Consider the following 19,236-nt stretch of genomic DNA (forward strand, 5'->3'; position numbering starts at 1 on the left):
TATCATCATCATCTTTACTAATTAGATTTGTGTATACGCACAAGTTCTACCTGCTCCAACTCTCTCTCTCTCTCTCTCGCTCTCCTTCTCGCATTGCCACAGTTCATTAGCCTCCATTAGAGTAGGGAGAGGCGGCAACTACAATGGCCAAAGTGCGGCAAGGGGGATGCCAGCAGATAGGAGAGCAAAGGTAAAGGGGAGCCAACTGCATTTCCGTACAGATAATTGTAAGACTTCGAGCTGAGGCCGAAGTCGGAGCCAGTGTCGGAGCCATTCAATTACTTAGAGCAAACAATTCTGAAAAAAGGAGGAGTGAGAAAAAAGGGTAACAGCTCAAAGAAAAATTCACACAGAGCAACCCTCAGACAGAGTTCAAAGTGCAAGGGCTCCCCAGAGCAGAGGGGCACAGAGAGTTGGGACGAACAGACATGGCACTTGTTCACCGGGTTTAATGTACGATAAACGCACCAACAAATCCCCAGACCAAAACTCACTTCAGCTGAGCTCTGAAATGATAACAGCAGAGGGAACGAGAAGGGACGTGTGAGACGTTTCTTTTATACCCGGCACTCACTACTACATCTGTACCTTAGCGGTTTTTTATAAAATTTTACTCTTCGAGTACCGGGTATAAAAATTATGCAAAGAGAACCAGGGAATGGGAGGATGAAAGCCAATTTAATCACGTTAATTAAAAACTTCCTTTGCGCGCACCCACACTCACTTATCGAGAGGTGCAAGTATAAGGAGAATTGTTTTTGGTTAATTTCGAGAGTGTAAAGCCGTAGGGTACGGTAATAAACAAAAACAAAATAACAAAAGGAAGCGAAAAATATACGAGCGACAAAAAAAAAACTGTAAGACAAACATAAATAATCAATTTTCACTTGCCTTTTACATTCTTCTTTTCCTCATTGCGCTTCTTCTTTTCGCATGTGTCTTGAAGCACTTATTGTCCTCTTCACACACATGCATACGTAACCCACGCGACGAAACGAACGAAACGAAACAAGTGTAACGGGATCGAGCGAGAGATTCTAATAAGAGCACAGATTTTGGGCACATAATTTTAGGGTGAGGCATTGGGACGGAAGCTTGTACGCACACACTCAACGAGAGAGAGTCAGACTAGCACGAATTGGGTTGCCTCACCCTTTTAGGACACACTTGAAATGAGAGCGCAGACACTCGCTCTTTGCTTTTTGCGCCTCTTCTTTTTTCTTGCGCTTTAATATGATTGCATGGTAAAGGGAGGGGAAAACTTAGCGCCTTTTTTGGCACATTTTCACACACACACATTGCAAGCCCTTGGTGCAAATTTATAACATTTTTGCTCTATGTACGTCTGTACATACATTTGTAAGCAAAATAATACACTTTTAACACTTCACTTTCACATATTGCCGCATATTTCCAACGCCGATCTGCTTTTAGCCTCGTTGTGCTCCTCCGCATTTGATCTCGCATTTTTTGCCCATTAAATGCTCAACCATTTCACCATATATCACTGCATTTCACTAACACACACTTCACTTTCACATATTGTCGCATATTTCGCAAATGATCTCGCATTTTTTGTCCACTAAATGTTCAACCATTGCACCACATTTTATTTCACTTCACTAACACACACTTCACTTTCACATATTGCCGCATATTTCCATCGACGATCTGCTTCTAGCCTCGCTGTGCTCCTCCGCAATTTATCTTGATTTTTGATTGATTTCACTACACTTCACTAACACATACTTGTTGTTGTTGTCCACAGCTGCACGATACCTTTTCTTGTTTAGTTTCCCGAAATTTTCCGTATTTTACCCGATTTTTCGCGGACCGAATCCGTACCGGACCGAACGCGCTGACAAATTTTTGACTAATGGAATGGGGATGAGGAAGATGCAAAAGAGGTAAACAGCGTAGGTGTTGGTGGCCTAGGCCGCGCTCCCCTACTCTCAAATCTAATGCACATATATTGGGACGTGCAGTTGGGCCTATGCTCTCTGTGATTTTGAACTAGCCGACCAGTGGAGGGTGAATTTACGTTTTTGAAACAGTTTGCATGGGATTTGCGCTGCAGAGATCTGGAATGTTCGCTCTCTTTAGCTAATGAGGAAGTCAACAGGAAAAAGAATAAGAAAATGCTAAAGTGCTGGCATGAATCCAATCGGAAAGTCGATTGGAAAATATAGAGGGAGTTCAATTTATGATTTATTTTAAATAAAATATCAATATGCGCCGTTGTTCTTGATTTTTATTTTTCTTTATGGTTCTCTTTGGTTTTCTTGTGAGAGCGAGAGAGCAAAGTAACGGCGAAACAACGCGAGACAGAGCTCTGTCGTGCTCTTTGCTTTGTATGAGTGAATAGGAAAGACAATTGGATTCTTGGTGTTGGTGGCTTATGACTCGCTCTCCTACTTGCAAATTCGGATGCACATTTAGTATTTCGAGCACTTTGACTATCCGTCTCTGCAATTCGATGCAAGCCGACTAAATTAGTGTAGGGTGATTTCACATTTTTGGAACTCTCTTTGCATTTGACTGTGTAATTGTCAGTACAAAGGGAAGAGAAGAAGAAGATGCGCTGCTGGAGTGCTGGCTTGAATCAAAATGAAATAAATCGTCTCGGAAAAGATTTCCTTCACTTGATCTCGATCGGAAAATGCTCAGAAAAGTTCGGAAATTGTAAAGGAAAATAAATGTAATATTTATTATCCAGAAACCATCATAATTCGCCGTTGCGTTGTTTTGGTTCTATCTGTCTTTTGTTTGCGAGTGAGAGAGCAAAGTAACTGTAAAAACAAAACAAGACTGGGCTCTCTCGTTCTTCTTTTCTTTTGTGAGTGAATAGGAAAGGCAATTGGATTCTTGGTGTTGGTTGCCTATGACTCGGAAACGTTTCTTCTGTGCGTTACGTAAATTCACTTTGTGCACAAATACAATATACCCTATTTACTCTTCGAGTACCGGGTATAAAAATAGGAAAGAGGAGGAGAAGGAATCTCAAGTGGTTTTTGGGAAGCCGTTGACACTGGTCTGTGGAGAGCATTTAGCCCCAGGATTATCGGAAGCTGTCGAAAAATATTTGTATATCACCAATCAATTGAAAGTTTTTTGTGGCTAATGAAATTACTCAAGCGCAGGGAACTAAAGAACCAAGGAGCAAAGAGAAGCAGCAGCCCAAGAGATACAAGAGATGAAAAGAATGAGGGCTCCAATGGCAGACGCCGTATCATAAGAGCCAAACACCAAGCCAATGAACCTTAAATCAGAATCAAAGGCAATTGATTTTGACTTAAGCTCAATACCCATCTCCATCTCGCAATTCCCAGTGCTCAACGTCTTGTCTTCCTTTGTGCATTGATAAAAAAAATAAAACCCTGCACAAAATTCTTAAGAAACTTTACACCAGAAAGGGAAGGGCATCGATACTGTTAATGTTGGCTCGTTCACTCGTGAATTTTAAGCCCTTCAACAGGCATTTGGCAACATCATCATCATTTATTAAAGGCAACTTAAGCTCTGTCTTTGCCATGGCCTGTCACGGCCCGATAAAGGCATCCCACGGAATTATGAAAAGGAATGCACAAGAAAAAGAAAAAATTGAATAAAACCCAAATGAAATCAATAAATTGCAACATCTCAAAGGAGCAGAGTGAAGGACGTACCCGCAGCGAAAATGAGAACTTCCACAAACTCGCATTAAATATGCATGTGAAACACTTTCGTCTTGTACTCGTATATTTATTCCCAGGAGAGAACCTACAGAAAGCACACCAAAAAAATGATGTGTGTGTGTGTGTGTGCAAAAGCAAAACGAAGGCAACGAAATGTTCAAAAAGAAGAAATGAAGAAAAATGCGTTTCCGAAAGAGGCGAGCACCGCTGGAGTATGAACAGCACGAGGGGCTCTCAGGATGATGGCTTGAGACTCGCTGAAATATTCGCATGTGAGGACATCCTTTTCCAGGAATTACTACAAATGAAATATGAATCGTGGAAAGGTTCAAACGCAGACGCTGAAAGACTGAAAGACGCTGCAGCTACAAAATCGTTTTGAACTGTGTAATTAATTGGAGTTCCAGAGAAATTTTAAAACAAATGAGATGTTGTATATTTAGGGATAATTTTACGGTTATCATTTATGTTGAACTTATATGTAAATGCGAGAGTTTATAGAGAGACAGCAGCGACTCTCCTAAGCAACTTTCACTCTCTTAAATATTTATTTAAACACAATTTTGTAGGCACACATAATCCTTTCTCCACCCCAAATCACACCCAAAGGGCCAATCTTTCTAGAAGTTCAATTAAATCCAACTAAAACCCACCAAGAAATATTATCCAGTCTCGTCTTGAGCATCCCTAGTGTTGGCTTGTCTTGACCAGCCCCACAGAACCGAACGAATTTATTTATTTTCAATCAATGCCACAAGCTCCAGTGGTGCCCCCAGACTGTTGGGGCGCATGCCACCTCCTGCTCTTCCTCCCGGAGCAACTTTGTCGCCTCGTCTTGCCACTTTTTGCGTCAGGGCCGGGCAGGGGCAGATTGCTTCGAGTGCGGTTGTTTGGCGAGAGGAGCGCGTGCCGCTTGGAATATTTATGAGCTGCGACGTCCATTGCCTCGACATCGTTGGCCATCAACAGACGGAAATCAATGTTGACCCACTTGGATGGGCGGCAAGGACGGGTATGGTACATGGACTTGTACATGGACTGCGTCTGCGACTGCGACTGCGACTAGGAAGGGGATCGGATCGGATCTCTTCCGTCGTCTGCATTACCCATTCCGAGGCGACCAAGTGAAAGTCAAGTGAAGAAATTAATTTCGCAGCAAGTCATTAATATTAAGGCTTTTTTTGTTGATTTGCAGCCACCCAAAAAAGGTCATAATGAGAGTCGACGGGATCCTAACTGTCGCACCTTCAATGAATCATTGCCGCGCCAGTTGTTGGCCTTTAATTGCTGGCACATTCACGACGAGCTGTGGGATCCATAAATGAGTTTCTCTTCTTGCCCTTTTTGGCTTCCAATTCTCTTCCTTCTCTGACTTCCGCTTCCCCTGCGTTTTGTTTTATTTTTGTATCCTTTATTACGTTTTTGTTTCCCTAAATTGTTGCCATGCTTTTGGCCGTATCGAACAACATTTTCGGCACAGCCCAATTGGCAGCCGAAACATAAATCTGATTTATTGAACAGAAAGTTGTAGCAACAAAAAGAGAGCAAAGGGAAGGTGACAAAAGTTGCTTGGATGCAGTGGAATCACAGAAACACTCTAAGAATGCCATGGAAAATATCTTATAGAATGCGGATGTAGAAACCTCCCTACCAGATCGGGTGCTCAGCTGAGACTTGCATCAGTTTCTCACACTTTGCTTACAAATATAAAAAGTGTCCACTCCTTTTTAGCATTCCTTTCATACAAGTGACTGTACCCTTGCTCTCGCTTGACTGCGTTCGAAGGGCGTAGACTATTTTATCGCCTTTGGCATTTGGTTTTGCGTTGCATTTGTAACATGCATTTTTTGGGTGTTGCTGTAGCCTGAACTCGGACATGCTCCCTCGCGTAGGATGCTTACCCTTCCGGTGCTCGGCTTCTCCAGGAAATCTGCGTTGGATTTCCGGTCCAATCGATAGCTGGAAATTTATGGCCAGTGCTGCCTTACCAAATGAATTTATGGCAAGCGTTTAGTTTAGCGCCCGGGTTCGCCTTGCGAGCGTTGAACAAATAATATGCGTAGCTCTTGCCCTCCTCCAACTTCCACTTCCGCTCTGTAACTTCGTTGCAGCCGACAATCCCACAAAAACTTGGCAACACTGAAAATTCATTTTGGTTTTTGGACACACTCGTTTTCTGCTTTTTTGGTTGTTGCTGTGCTGTGGCATGGCAGTTCAACTGCAACTTTGTGCGGTTTGTGTTTTTCGCCTAAGAGCAGACTTTAAACTTTTGCCTAGCCCTAGTGCATAACCCGTTTGCCCCTTGGCCCAGGGCTGACCACTCACCCCTACCATGTCGTGCAGCGATGCAGTTTTAAATTTGTTTAGCAAGCCGCTCATAATTTTGACACTTTTTGGCTGCCGTTCGCTCCTTCTGGGGCAGGCAAATGAGAGAAGGTTCTCTGCCCCAGGCAGGACTCTGGACATGTCCAGGTTGCTGCACACTTGGTGTAGCGCAGAAGATAGAGGATATAGCACAAAGGCATAGACATGGCAAAGTTGGCAAGTATTTCTGCGGTTTTATCTATGCAAAAGTAAACTTTTGGCGCTCGCTGCGGTTTTTTGCACCGCTTTGCATTGCAAAATAGTTGAGGTTTGGAGAGGGAGGTGGCCATGGCATGGCAGTGCTCGCCTTTGAGGCCTGCTTAGGCATTAATGTTGTCCTTGTGTTTGTGGCAACTGCTACAACGACCGCTGCTTGAGGTTCCTTTGCCAGCAACAACCAGCGAGAGGACGAAGCCACGGCTAATTAATGAGAGTTTTAGGAGTTCTCTGGCTAAGTAGGTTGCCATTTTTGGCTACAGTTTTCTTTGAGTTTATGTAGCGAGAATTCTTGGCTTAAGCCTTAAATGGTGGAGAGTTTTATCAAGCTATTTTCATGGGCAATGGAAGTATAACTATAAATTATTTAAGTTATTCCACAAATTCCCATCACACAATCAACTGGAATACGTTTCCTTCAGCTGTTGAATCTTCACATTAATTTCCTATCCAACAGCAGTCTGGCGGCCATAAGGAGGTCTCTGCCTCATTGCCCTTTGTGCCCATCCAAAGCAAACACTCCTCACAGACAAATGGACGTCAGACAGATGGGCAAGTGAAAGTTCACAAATGGACAGGCCTCTCAATGCCTCTACGACTATTGTGCTACGATGGCACATGATCGTATCGCCCGCACCCCGTGCTGCCGTTGCCCAGCTCAGCAGGTAGTCCAGTCCAGTTCAGTCCACTACGCCAAAAGGGTCAGTTACAACACAGAGCCAACAAGGTGCGCCAAACTTAATTTGAACAAAGGGGCGGGACACACACACAGGGCCCACAGTGCGGGTGGTGGTGTTGGGTCTATGGGTAATGCACGGTCTGGATAGGGGCAGTGCATGCATTGTAATGCAGCCTGATGTTTAACAAAAGAGCTCTGCTATGCCCTGCCAGTGCAGATGACAAGCAGAGCGATGCATAACCAGAGACGGGGTGAACCTACCCACGTGGCTATACATAAAGAGTTGATGTTGAAGGGTTGGTCCGATGGCATTAACCTGCTTAATGGCGGACACAACCGAAAAAAGAGTGAAACGTAAGTACATCTGTACATACATATACGGACATTCCCTCATGGGTGATATGCGAAACCGAGTTGAGGCCCCGCAAAGGTCTTGGTGGCGGGGGAAAAATTTAAAAGCGCCCGTCGTTCAGTCAGTTTGTCTTTTATTATTCATTTTGATGGACTTTAAGCACTTTAAGTTGCCCTTTTTCAGCGCTTTTCCCTTTGCTGTGGCTGCTGTTGACTGAAAAATAAGGCACCTGGGAAATTTGCGTAAATGCTGACGCCAGCAGCATATAAATAAAGGAAAAGATATGCGATATTTATTCAGTGTAAAGCAACTTACACGTGTATTCGTGAGACCCGAAAGGAGTGGGAAAAGTTGTAATTAAATTATAAGCGATTCGAAAGCTGCACACACCTTATGGACGCGTCGGGGCAGAATGTCCAAATATATCCATGGCAATCAGTGTGTTTCTCGAGTTATGTGCTCGTGAGTTATTCACGTATTTAAATATCAATTTAATTTAAACCGCGGCCGCAAATGGCCGTTGGAGTTGCAGCCGCAACATTTCATTTATGAGCCACAAACATGTTTCAAAATAGCTGCCAAATGCACATTAACCACACCAAAGTCAACCACCAACTGAGCCACAGAGAGAGAGGAGAGAGGAGAGAGTGCCACAGACTGCAGCTCAAACGAGGAAAACTATGTGCATTCATAATACAAATTTATGAGCTCAGCCTCCAAAGAAAAAGTTGTGTTGCAGGGGGAAAACAGTAACAGAAAAGTTTTGTCAGTAAAGCACAGACAGGAACAAGAAGAAAAATAGTAGTAAAATGCGAAACAGATAGAGAGAGAGAGAGAGCGAGAGAGTTGAAGCAAATTGCTTTGTAAAAACATCAACTTCATTGCCATTATAAAGTTCAACAAATGCAATTTGTATGCAACACTGCGACGCATCAGGCAAAAACAGGTAACAAAGGGCGAGAGAGATGTATACATGGACAGAAAGAGAAAGGGGGATGGACTCCACAGATAGATGATAAGTAAACAACAATTACCCAAGCGAACCCACATTTTCCATTGCATTGTTGTGGATAGAATTTGTATTTCACTTTTCCTCCCACACAAGCGCAGCAAATAAACTTTTCAATGGAAAACTTTTCTTGGATTTCAGTTCAAAATGGTTTTTATCAATTTCCTAGTGTTTTCCAAACCAACTTTTTAAAGAGTTTTTTGTTCTTTTGGCATGCTGAATAGTTCCTGGCGTCACACATGGCGTATGTGCAATTTTTGCATGGCCCCGTAAAGTATGCAGCGGAAAAGGAGGAGCGATTCTCCTGCTTCCCAGAGTCAATTTAGCATGCAGCTAATAAATATAAGCATTCAACTTTGCTATGATATCCCTGGCACCAGCACCCATGTCTGGGCGCCTCCTTTTTGATGGACGATGGCGGGAGTGGCAGGAGTATGCCACACAGTGGTGTGCACACCAGACAGAGCAATCGGGGCAGCCACCGCTTCGGTGAGGCGGCAATATTTCAGCACTCAACTCGACAGCCAAGTGTCTGGCGGGAGATGGGTCGGGGTCTGCCCGAGTTTTTAATAAGCAACCAGAGGAGCGGAGCGGCGTCAAATGCCAGAAGTTTGATGAAAGTAAAGGCAGGCAGCTTGTCTGGCATCAGCTTCCTCCTAGAGCCGGTTCAGCCCCACTTTTACTGGCATTGCAGTTTTCAAAATTGAATAAAGCTGACAAACGAGGCGTGGCAGCAGCAAACGCCCCGCAGGGGAGACGGAGACGGAGACGGACAGGGGAGGTGAAAGGTGATAAATTCTCAGCGAACGTCACAGTCTGAAGTGTCATCAAGAGCAGTTGAAGCAAGTGAAAAAAAAACACAGACACACACACACACACACACAAATTTAATTGCAAGACTTGGCAGCTGTGCAGAGCTGTGTAGAAAATGGTAGAAAGGCAAAAAGAGAGGAAACGGAAGTATACGGGTCAGGAAAAATGATTTAGGAAAATGCAATTTGTGAAATGAGATAAAAACTGTAGAGTCAGATTCGGCATGGAAGCTGAAGCCGAAGCCAAAGCTCCTGCAGCAGCAGCTCCTGGAGGGAGAGCACGAAATAATTCAATTGGGGTGGTGAGATAAAATCGGTAGCTTGGAATACGTTTTATCGGGCACCAAGCATGTGAAGTGTCAGATAGAAATATATCCTAAATAATCGTAAATAAAAGTGTAGCAATTCCACTTGTCCTCCACGCAACTTCAATTTATTCAAGTATCTAAACATTACCCAACACAAGCAAGTAGGAGGCAAGACAAATTGCATTAACGTTTAATGTGGTGCCAAATGGACAAATGAGCATCCACCTGGCCATAAACCAAAGACCAAAATGCCATACACTCGAGCATTAATGCCACATTCTTGTCGGGCTTTACTTTTACACCTCAGACCTCAGCGTTCTGCCCCCCTAAGCCACAGCAATGGGCGGGCCATTCATAAGCCTCAAGGTTAAACCGTTAAACATCATTGACCAACATCAAAGAGCCATTGTTTTCGGCCAGGCCAAATGGACCAGAAGAAATACTAAGCTATGAAAATGAGAATGGGCATTGAGCCGCAGCTGAAGAGCAATACAAGAGCCGAAGACGAAGAGTGACCTCCTCATATTCCATGCCCATTCCTATGCCCAATGTGTGAGTAATGAACAGACTTCCATGGCCTGTGCGTGGCCTTTTATTCAGCCACTGGCCCACCCACATTTACAGAATTTACGATTTTTGTTGAGTTCCGTTTCAGTCTGTAGAGAAGCTATGGCCACAGCCAGCTCATTAATTTCGCTTAACTTCACAAATTGCCAATTGTGCGCATTGGTCAACAATTTGACTTCGTTTCGATGTTGGTGTTGCCACTGCTGGTGGTGCTGCTGCTGGTGGTTCGTGGTTGACCGGTCTCTGGACCCCCAAGTCCCAGCTCCAACTCCATGTCGATGCTCATGTCCATGTCCAACAATTTCTTCTCTATTGTTCTCTCAGTCGTATTTATTGCCTTGAATGCCAATTTGTTTCGTGCTGCCATTGTTATGCACTTAAGAGGTCAAGGTATCTCGATTCAGTTGTAACTTTGGTGGATTTTTTATTGAAGATGAAAGACTCATTATCTTGTGTAATAATTCCAGCACTGCCTTACATGCAGCACTTACAGAAGAATTCACAACTCACCGGAGAACACACAAAGCATAGCTTCCAAGCAGACATTCATTTGTTTATCCCTCACTTGTTAGGGCATTCAAGATCCGCTCTTTGGGCTCCTACCATTGCTTTTTTTCCTGGTTGTGTCGTTGCCTGTTGGTGGGGCTTTTCCCTGTTGCCTTTGCTGTTGCTCTCGGTGCCGTCTGCGTGGACATGAATTCTTAGTTTATGAACTTCAGTTGGTCCAACTTCTGGTTAATGTTCATCTGGCATGTTACCTCAATCTGTGCCTATTCCACTTCCAGGCTCCCTGCCTCTGCCTCTGCCTCTGCCTCCTCCTGTGGACACAATAAAAATTGTGACAAATTGTCATCGCACGGCGCAAATGGTGGCATTATTAATGTGAGCCAACTTTTATGGTGTGGCCCAGGCGGCGTATGCGTAATGTGAATGATGTGTTGAGGGTGGCTAGAAAATGCTCAGGGGAAACGAACGAATCATACCACACGATGTGGTACCTCCCAATAAATTAGCATGAGCAAACAAGCACTAAACCTTTGTTGTTTCCGCAGGATGTTGAAAACATTTACTCTCCCAACTACATAACGGGAAAGCTAACTCAGAAAAAGGAGGAACAACTGGGCACGCCCGAGGCAGCGCTCAAAACCCGACGACAACAAGCCCTCATGCAGAAGCGGGAGCGAGGTAAGTCCGGGGTAAGCCCGGGGTGTGGGCAGCGCCGAGAGTAAACGGGAATTCCCATTGCAGCTCTGGCCCAGGCCCACATGCATCAGGTGATGACGGATGCCACCTGTCGCGTGCCCCAGCCACGTTGCCAGCGCGTCCAGCAGGACCCCTCGAAAATCTACACGCCCCACTGCACCGTTCTGCACCGTTGCAGCGAGGACAGCGGCTGCTGCCCCAGCCGCACCCAGCTTTGTGCCGCCAAGAGCACCCACAACGTTGAATTGCATTTCTTTGTGAGTACAACAATCGAATAATTATGCTGAGAATTTAGGAAAAGGAACCACAATTCAGCACGCTTATTTCAATAATTTCTGCTTTCCTTTCCTGTGTGCCAAATAAATTGAAACTGTCGTCCCCCGTTTCATCAGCAGTTCAAATATCATTTTCAAACTTGCTTTATCTACGAGTATAATTATTATAGCAGTTTTCTATTAACAACCTTTAGTAGCACCCAAAACAGCACAAACAAACACAAAAATAAAAGTAAACCAATTTTCATTCTGATGTCGGGCCAAAGGCACTCATTGAGTGCACACGAGCAGAAAAAATGTTTAGAGCTGGTAGAAATATCGATAATTGTTGGATTACAATGCCAAGATTTTCGCGGTAAAATAAATTACTTTGTTTGCCATGGGAGAGGCAGTTTTACTCTGTTTAAAAATTGCTTCAACTATGGGGAATTAATTGTACATTGGAATTATAGAAGCTGCACAAGAATACATTTAAAAGATGTATTTGCGTACATAATATGTATACTATAAGCTTACATTTTTATATCTGTATTCCCTCATCTAATGACCCACTCACGCTCACCGCTCTCACTCCCACTCTGGTTCTCCTACCTTCGAGCGTAATTGTCGTTGTCGTTGCTCTTGTTTGCTCTTAATGTGGTTCGTGGGCGCAGGTCATGCTTGAGGGCACCATATTGCAGCATAATTACATCGCTTCACCTTTATTTTCATTTTCATTTTCATTTTTACCTTTTTTTTCCGTGGGTACAAGCGAAGTTCTCTTTTTCTCTGTGGGCTCTCGACTGAAATGACTTTTTAATGACGCAATGATAATTCAATTTGTTTGGTGATTTATGCTCCACGATATGATTATTGTTGCTGCCGTTTGCTGTGTCCATTGCTCCGTGGCTGACATTGTTCTTGCTGCTTTTTGTTGCATAACGAGCTTGCAATACGAATACGAGAATATATGTGGACATTGAGAATGTAATTAAGCATTTGATAGTGGGAGGAAACTCAATTTGTTCAATTTGAATGTGCCACAGCATTGGATGGCTGTTGATTTGATGTCAGTCAGATTGTTGATAATTATATCAGAGCATGTTAATGAGAAGAACGTAAGGATTCAACATAAATCAATGCCAGATGAAGTTATGTGGAAACTAATATGGAATCTAGCTGCAAGCAGAATTGAGCTCCACTTGAAAATATGATAAGCCAGTGCAGATAAGCTTTAATTAAGAGTGAAATATTTAGGTGAAAGCTTACATAGAAAATGATGAGAGAAGACTAAAGTTTGAGCACTTTGAATATTCACTCCAGAGCAACCTCTCTACTTCATTTCTTACAAGGGAAAATACCAATTCGCTTGGCAATTCCCTGAGATCCCTCATCGCCCTAACATATGTATCCTGTGACCTTCTTTTGGAAAGCAAACATATGCCCTATTCTTCATTATTTCTCACAGTGAATCCTGCTACTGCTTCGCCTGCATTTGCTTAGTTTTCCATTATGAAAAGCTCTTTTCTTGTTGCCCAACTTTTTGCAGCTGCAACGTTTCGTTTTTTTGTAGACCCTTCCAGCGAGGCATCCGAGGAGCTCGTAGCTCTGAGCTCTAAACTCTTCGGATGGCTTTTAATTTTCAAATATTTATGCTGCGCTTGCCGCAAAAAGTTTCCACTTTCAAGATTTATGCGCACACACCATTGGGATGGATGTGGCGGGGGGACAAGGGCAACGGCAACCGCAAAATGCTTAAGAACAAGAAAAACACACCCACATATGAGCTCGGTTAGCAAGGTATTGGGGCATGGAGCCAGAAAAGCTTCCTCCGCTTAATTATCCAATAAAACTTTGCAGCAAAAACCACACAAATTATTGTAGCGGCAGGGAAGCAAAAACCTTTTTAAGAAGAAATAAAAGATGAATGGAAGGAAATGGGAGGTTTATTTCTTGAAAGATTATTCCAAGGAAGTATTCGGGTGAATTCGGGGACAGTAGTTTTCTTTTCATTCTTCATAGGCAGCGGAATAGTTATTTTTCAACCCAAGCATTTTTTAGCGTCCTTTTTGATACTCGTATCTTATCCCCCTTCCGTAATGCCTAAAATGCAAGCCATAAAGCACAACAAATATGTCTGGCCAGGAGGTTCAGGAAGCTGTAGTTGCCTTTCAAAGCTGTTGGCATTCTAGAGCTTCACCACACACAGACACAGAAGATGTGCAACAAAAACCAGAAGGAACTCAAGAAACAGTCCAGGAAGGAGCAGGAAAAGAGGGAGAAGCAGCAGCAGCAGCAGAAGAAGAAGTCTGGAGCTGCGGAAGGGAGCCGAACCCATCTCAGCGGTTTGTCACTGAGAGGTGTCAAGTGGCAGGCAAACAGCGTGAGACCCAAGCAAGTGGAGGAACCAGAGGGCAGCAGGGATGCCAGGGATGCCAGGGAAGCCTTGAGGCGAGGAGAGATAACCAAACGGAGAGGATGCAACCAACAAGAAGAAAAGGCAATGCTCACATCGTATGGCGATGCTAAGATACCCTGATAAAGACCACATTATGATACATTTATTGCGAAGATTCTTCCACTAGCACTTGAAGTAGGACAACCCAATTCAAGCCAAAGCAAATCAACAATACAATTTGCAGGTTTCCTCCCGCCTCCACATTCCAAACAGCTTGTCATAAGCCCAATACCCTTCACAGGAGTATAAAGAAGGAGAAAAAAAGGTTAAACAGTTTAACACAACATAATTTATGTTGCTCAAATGTTCACTTTGTGGGGAATGCAAAAAAGAAACGAACGCGGTGGGGGTAAGATTCTGCATTGCGGAACGTTCGGCAAGGGGCAATGCACTCCACACCCACACACACATGCAGATCTTGCAAGCGTTGAGAGATTTATGAGTTGCTCGCATGGTCCTCCCCGTTCTCTCTGGGGTTCAATGCACTCAACTTTCACCCAGGCCGAAAAGGCGACAGGACAGTGCCAGTGCCAGTGCCAGTTCCGCAGCCACAGGCAGGAGAAGTTGTGGCTAGAAAAGCAAAGCTGAAATCAAAAGCCTCTAAACGTGAAAGCCAACGCCCACCCACACAGCCACACCCACACCCACACTCACCCAAAGCCAAAACGCAAACGCAAAGCCAACAAACAAAGTTTTGCTTGTTTAGAGCAAAGTCAAAGCTGGGGCCAAGACCAAAGTAAAAGTCAATTGGCTGACAGGCAAATGGCTATGGTTATGGCCATGTCCCAATGTGCTCCGCCGGAACGCAGGCGATTTAATTAATTTGCCACAAAATGTGGCTAGCCCAAGGCACATGCACAATCAGCTCCAGATGAGCATTCATTTTGCTAAGCTAAACAATGCTGTCAGCAGAGGGGGGGGGGGGGGGTGGCACTCTCGTGACACATCCGCCGCCAGTTTCGAGCTGCGTCATGCAATTTTCCCAAGCATAAATCCCCGGCCCAACAAAAGAGAGAGAGAGAGAGAGAGAGAGAGACAACAGTTACACAGGCGTAGGTGTGGTACACTGAGGCAAATTTTGAACAGTGCGCAAAGGAGTGCAGCTATTCATGCAGGAGACTTCGATGGTTTCCGGGCACATATTTTGCTCAGTGTAGACGTTGAGTCCGGGGCAAATGCAAATTGCGAGCACGTAAGCAGGCAGCAGGAGCAGCAGCACCTGCCGGACCCCAAGCGAAAGCTTCTCTAAAGCTCCACTGATGTTCCCGTTATGAAATGGATGAGAAATGGTCCCTCCCTCTCTCCCTCTCTCTCTCTCTCTCTCTTTCTCCTACGCTGCTAAAACTTTACCAGAAATGCTGATGACAGTTACCGTTTTGCGCTCTTCGCAAGTCTCGCCTAAGCTCTCCACTAATTTGCTGGATGTGTGTTTACTCCAGAAAGTCCAAAGATTCATTTGCCAAAGTTCAAAGTTCTCGAACTAAATTCTCCAATTGCGTTCAGGTGGAAAGTGGAATGTTCCTGGGAAAACGGGGCAAAAATTGTTTGAATGGAATAACAAAAGAGAGTTTACTAGGTTAGAGCTAATTAAGGATTACTATCCATTATTTAAGCCATTTTACTTGAATTCTAAACAATGTTTTGGACTTTAAACATTCCGCATGGAGTGTCCAACGTGCTAGTCCGTTCTAATTCCGCTTATTCATAATTTAAAATACAATGCTCATACATTTTGGAGCACAAGCACTCATTGAATATTCCTTGATGTAAGCCAAGCTCAATCCTCTGGTGGGAGTCTCCAAGTGCATACTTTTAGTGTTTTGCTCAATTTGGGTTAGAGCTTGTTTGGGGTTAGAAACAACAAAAGAGTAGAGTAAAGTGCATGCAAATTTGGGAAAAACATTTTATACACATATTGCTGTCTTAATCGCACTTCAGCCAGCTCCCAGAACGCAGCAATAACTGACTAATTGCTCAAGTCACATGGCTACACACGGACGGACGGACACTCATGGACACACGCACATTCCCTGCTCGGGAGAGCACAGGGGACAGAGGGCGAGGGCGAAAGAATGCCTGGCACTTGCATGCACAGAAAAGCTAACCTCAATTAGAGAAGCCATCTTGGAAAATAAACCCGGGTGGGGTGGGGCACACTTATAAACAATATGGTTATACATCAGGCTATAGGCACAGTTTTGCATATTTGCAGGAGAACAGGAGAACAGGAGAAGCACTTTGGTGCCGTTTTTCAGCTCAAAAGTGGTCAGAAGAGGGCGTGGCGGTATAAGCACAGGGGTTAAAGTAACAACAGCAGCACTTTTGCACTTCCGTTTCCGGCAATTACTGTGGCTCTTAGTGCACAAAAGGGCCACAGTTTCAGTTGCAATCCAAGGTTTCTCAGAGCAGCAGGCTCTCCATGGTGGAATTTGTGTTGTGCCGTTGCATGCGAATACCAAAACCCACAGCATGGGGGCAAAGGAACTTTCTGCTGAGCATGAACAACTTTTTCAATTCGTTGCATTCGAGAGCATTTGCATAAGCATTGGCCAAAAAACCACACAGCAGGCAGCACGAGCCGAACTACCTTAAAACTCAATTTGCTGCATTTTCATAAATACATTCAAGGAATTTTGGTGGGAAGTATTTCTCCTCTCCTTTGTCAACTTATTGGGTTTGTTAGTTGTTCCAGTTTGATGCGTCCAATCAAAATTCAAATGCTTCACAGATTTTTCTCCCTCTCTCTCTCTTGATTCAGCAGAAGGTTTTGTTTCCCTTACCTATTTTTTTGTGTCTGTTCTGCTTTAATGTTTGTCTTTCCTCCCACAACTGCTCTCTGAGTCTTGATTAATAACCAACTTGTTATTTTAATTAAACGAATTCAACTTCATTTATGCAATTCATACGCATTTCATCATTTTGCACTTGTCATGCAACACACACAGAAGGAGAGTGGCAGAGAGACATGGGTCCACAGTCCCCAGACTAGAGAGCCAGAGAAGTCTTTTGCAGTCTGCTAATGGCTCTTGAACAGAGGCGTCCACCCAAATGCAAGGGGGATGTGCCATGGCAAAGAGTTGCAAAGAGTTTTTGGTGCTTATTTACGATACAAAATATCCAATATAAATACTGCTGACACTTTTCCAAATATTCAAGATTTCTCCATTGAGAACCCCCGAACGGACCGCTTGCCATAATCCGACTAAGCCGCTGACATTGACAACTGACAACTCATTTAAGAATTACAAGAGCTATAGAGCCACAGGGCGACAACGAGCCATGGCAACAATGACAACAAGAAGTCTGATGAGCAGTCGGCTTAAGGAACTGTCAACACATAAACATGTACATGTGCTTGTGGGCTTTCAGTGGGGTTTCTTTATGCAAGCTCAATATGCAAATAGTTTGCTGACGTAATTAATGCGTCAACAATTTGTATGATATGGCAGCTCTGATTAAGGTCCTAACACCCCGTTCTCTGGCCAATTGACAGGTGAAAAGCAATAAGCAGCATCGCCCCATTATCGAGAAGAGAACTTTTGTGAATCACACCGAATGCCACTGCATTGAGAGGTCCAATTTCAAGGAGGATGCCGTCGCCCTGGCCAGCACTTCCATTGTAAGGGCCACCATCCTGAGCTGCACTTGTCCGCGCAGCTTCGAGGTGATCCTGCAGGACAATGGCCAGTGCCGCTGCGATTGCAGCTCCGGCAACTACGACTGCGACTGGTTGAAGCGGGGCAACGAGCACTTTGCCGTGGACGATCGCAAGTGAGTCAAGCTACCAGGAAGTGTTTCCTTTCCCCAACTCTACCCCGTATCTATCCCTCTTTCAGATGCATAAAACACGGCGGCTGCAAGCCCCCAACCTGCGAGTTCGGCCACTACATGGACAAGCATGGCCGCTGCCCCAAGCAGCATGAGCAGCCCGTCTACAACGCCATGTCGTAAGCGGAAGGAGCATACCCCACTCTCAAGTAAACCTGGAAAAGTATTATTCGGTCTGTGCACAGTCGCGCAGGCAGGCAAAAGTTGAAAGCAAAACACCAGGGATGGAAAGGCAAGGGAAAGGCAATATTTCCATTCAAACAAAAGAGAATAAAGTGAATTTAGTTGCATATCCTATACAAATCCCATACGAATAAAACCACAGAAATCTATCTAGATATTTCCCGGACATACCTTTATTGATATAGATATCTGCTGACTGTCTGTTAGATGTTTTACTACCCGACACTTATTCTCCAACATCTGTCAAGCAAAAGCAGCTAAAGGAAATTCTACACAAATGCATCTCTAGCAAAAACAAGAAACAAGACTTTTTCGAGCATTTTTGAATCCACAAAGAAAAACTCATAGAAACTGCAGCAATATGTAGAACTGTTCATAAATGTTTCCACATTAATTATGCCTACGAATACATATTATGATGAAGAAAAGCATTGCGGAAAGCTATAAGAATGTGTGTTGATGAGAATGAAAAATGTAATTCCAAATATATAAATGTACTGCGTTTTAGTTTTAATTAAGTAATGTTATGTTATTTAATTATAATAAACGAAAGAGAAACAAACGAACACAAATCATTAAAATTACAATTAAAAATACATAAATTACTTATAAACGAGCATAAACATAATAAGCATTCATGTTATTAGTTATTAGCCCAGTTTTAACACAAAGCAAAAACACACAAAGGAATCACAAGCAAAATTAAATTTACATATTTAATTTCTAGTCAAATTTTAATTTTGTTTTCTCTTTGCCGGCCAACAAAATGTTGTATCCAACACTCAAGCAAGCGAAAACAAAAGGCATTTAAAAGCAGACACACAAGCATAAATATTATAGAAAATAATATAAAATATCTACGAGTTTAGTGACGGATAAATGCATAAACCTTACTCGTTCTCGTATGAATGTGCAACTCTCTTGCTTATTCCCTGAATTTTTTGATAGCTCAACTACACTAAACTAAGTAGATACAAACATGCACTCTAGAAATACAAAACCCTCCCAAAAGCTGCTGTTTCACCGACACCACTGTTGCCATTCAGAACCGAATCGTTTTTAACATTCACACAAAAGCCAGACCGAGTTCTCAAGAACCAAAACAGCAGCTTAAACAGCGAAATTTGCACAAACTATAGTTTTTATTCCAATCGATATAATTCAGGCACTGTATATATATATTTTAGATGAAAACTTAAATTTAAGCGGCACCCGAAATGCAAAAACATTTGCCAATAAATATGATATAAATTATATAATTAATGGAGAAGCTCAGTCATTAATTTTCAAATGAAATGCCTATTTTTGCGAAATTGAATTATTATGAAA

General features: G+C 43.4%; 1 protein-coding gene across 3 annotated transcripts in view; it reads left to right on the forward strand.

Moving 5' to 3' along the window:
- Positions 1–18,310, forward strand: part of LOC117584247 — a 62,596-nt gene extending 44,286 nt beyond the window's left edge. For all 3 annotated transcript variants that reach the window (XM_034273049.1, XM_034273050.1, XM_034273051.1), the window contains 4 exons: positions 11,034–11,166; positions 11,230–11,441; positions 17,390–17,667; positions 17,733–18,310. In XM_034273049.1, coding sequence (XP_034128940.1) covers positions 11,034–11,166; positions 11,230–11,441; positions 17,390–17,667; positions 17,733–17,847 — 738 coding nt within the window. In that variant the 3' untranslated portion in view covers positions 17,848–18,310. The remainder of the gene's footprint in view (positions 1–11,033; positions 11,167–11,229; positions 11,442–17,389; positions 17,668–17,732) is intronic.
- Positions 18,311–19,236: the final 926 nt, after the last annotated feature.

This window comes from Drosophila guanche, unplaced genomic scaffold (genome assembly GCF_900245975.1).
Source record: "Drosophila guanche unplaced genomic scaffold, DGUA_6, whole genome shotgun sequence".
NCBI classification, from domain to species: domain Eukaryota; kingdom Metazoa; phylum Arthropoda; class Insecta; order Diptera; family Drosophilidae; genus Drosophila; species Drosophila guanche.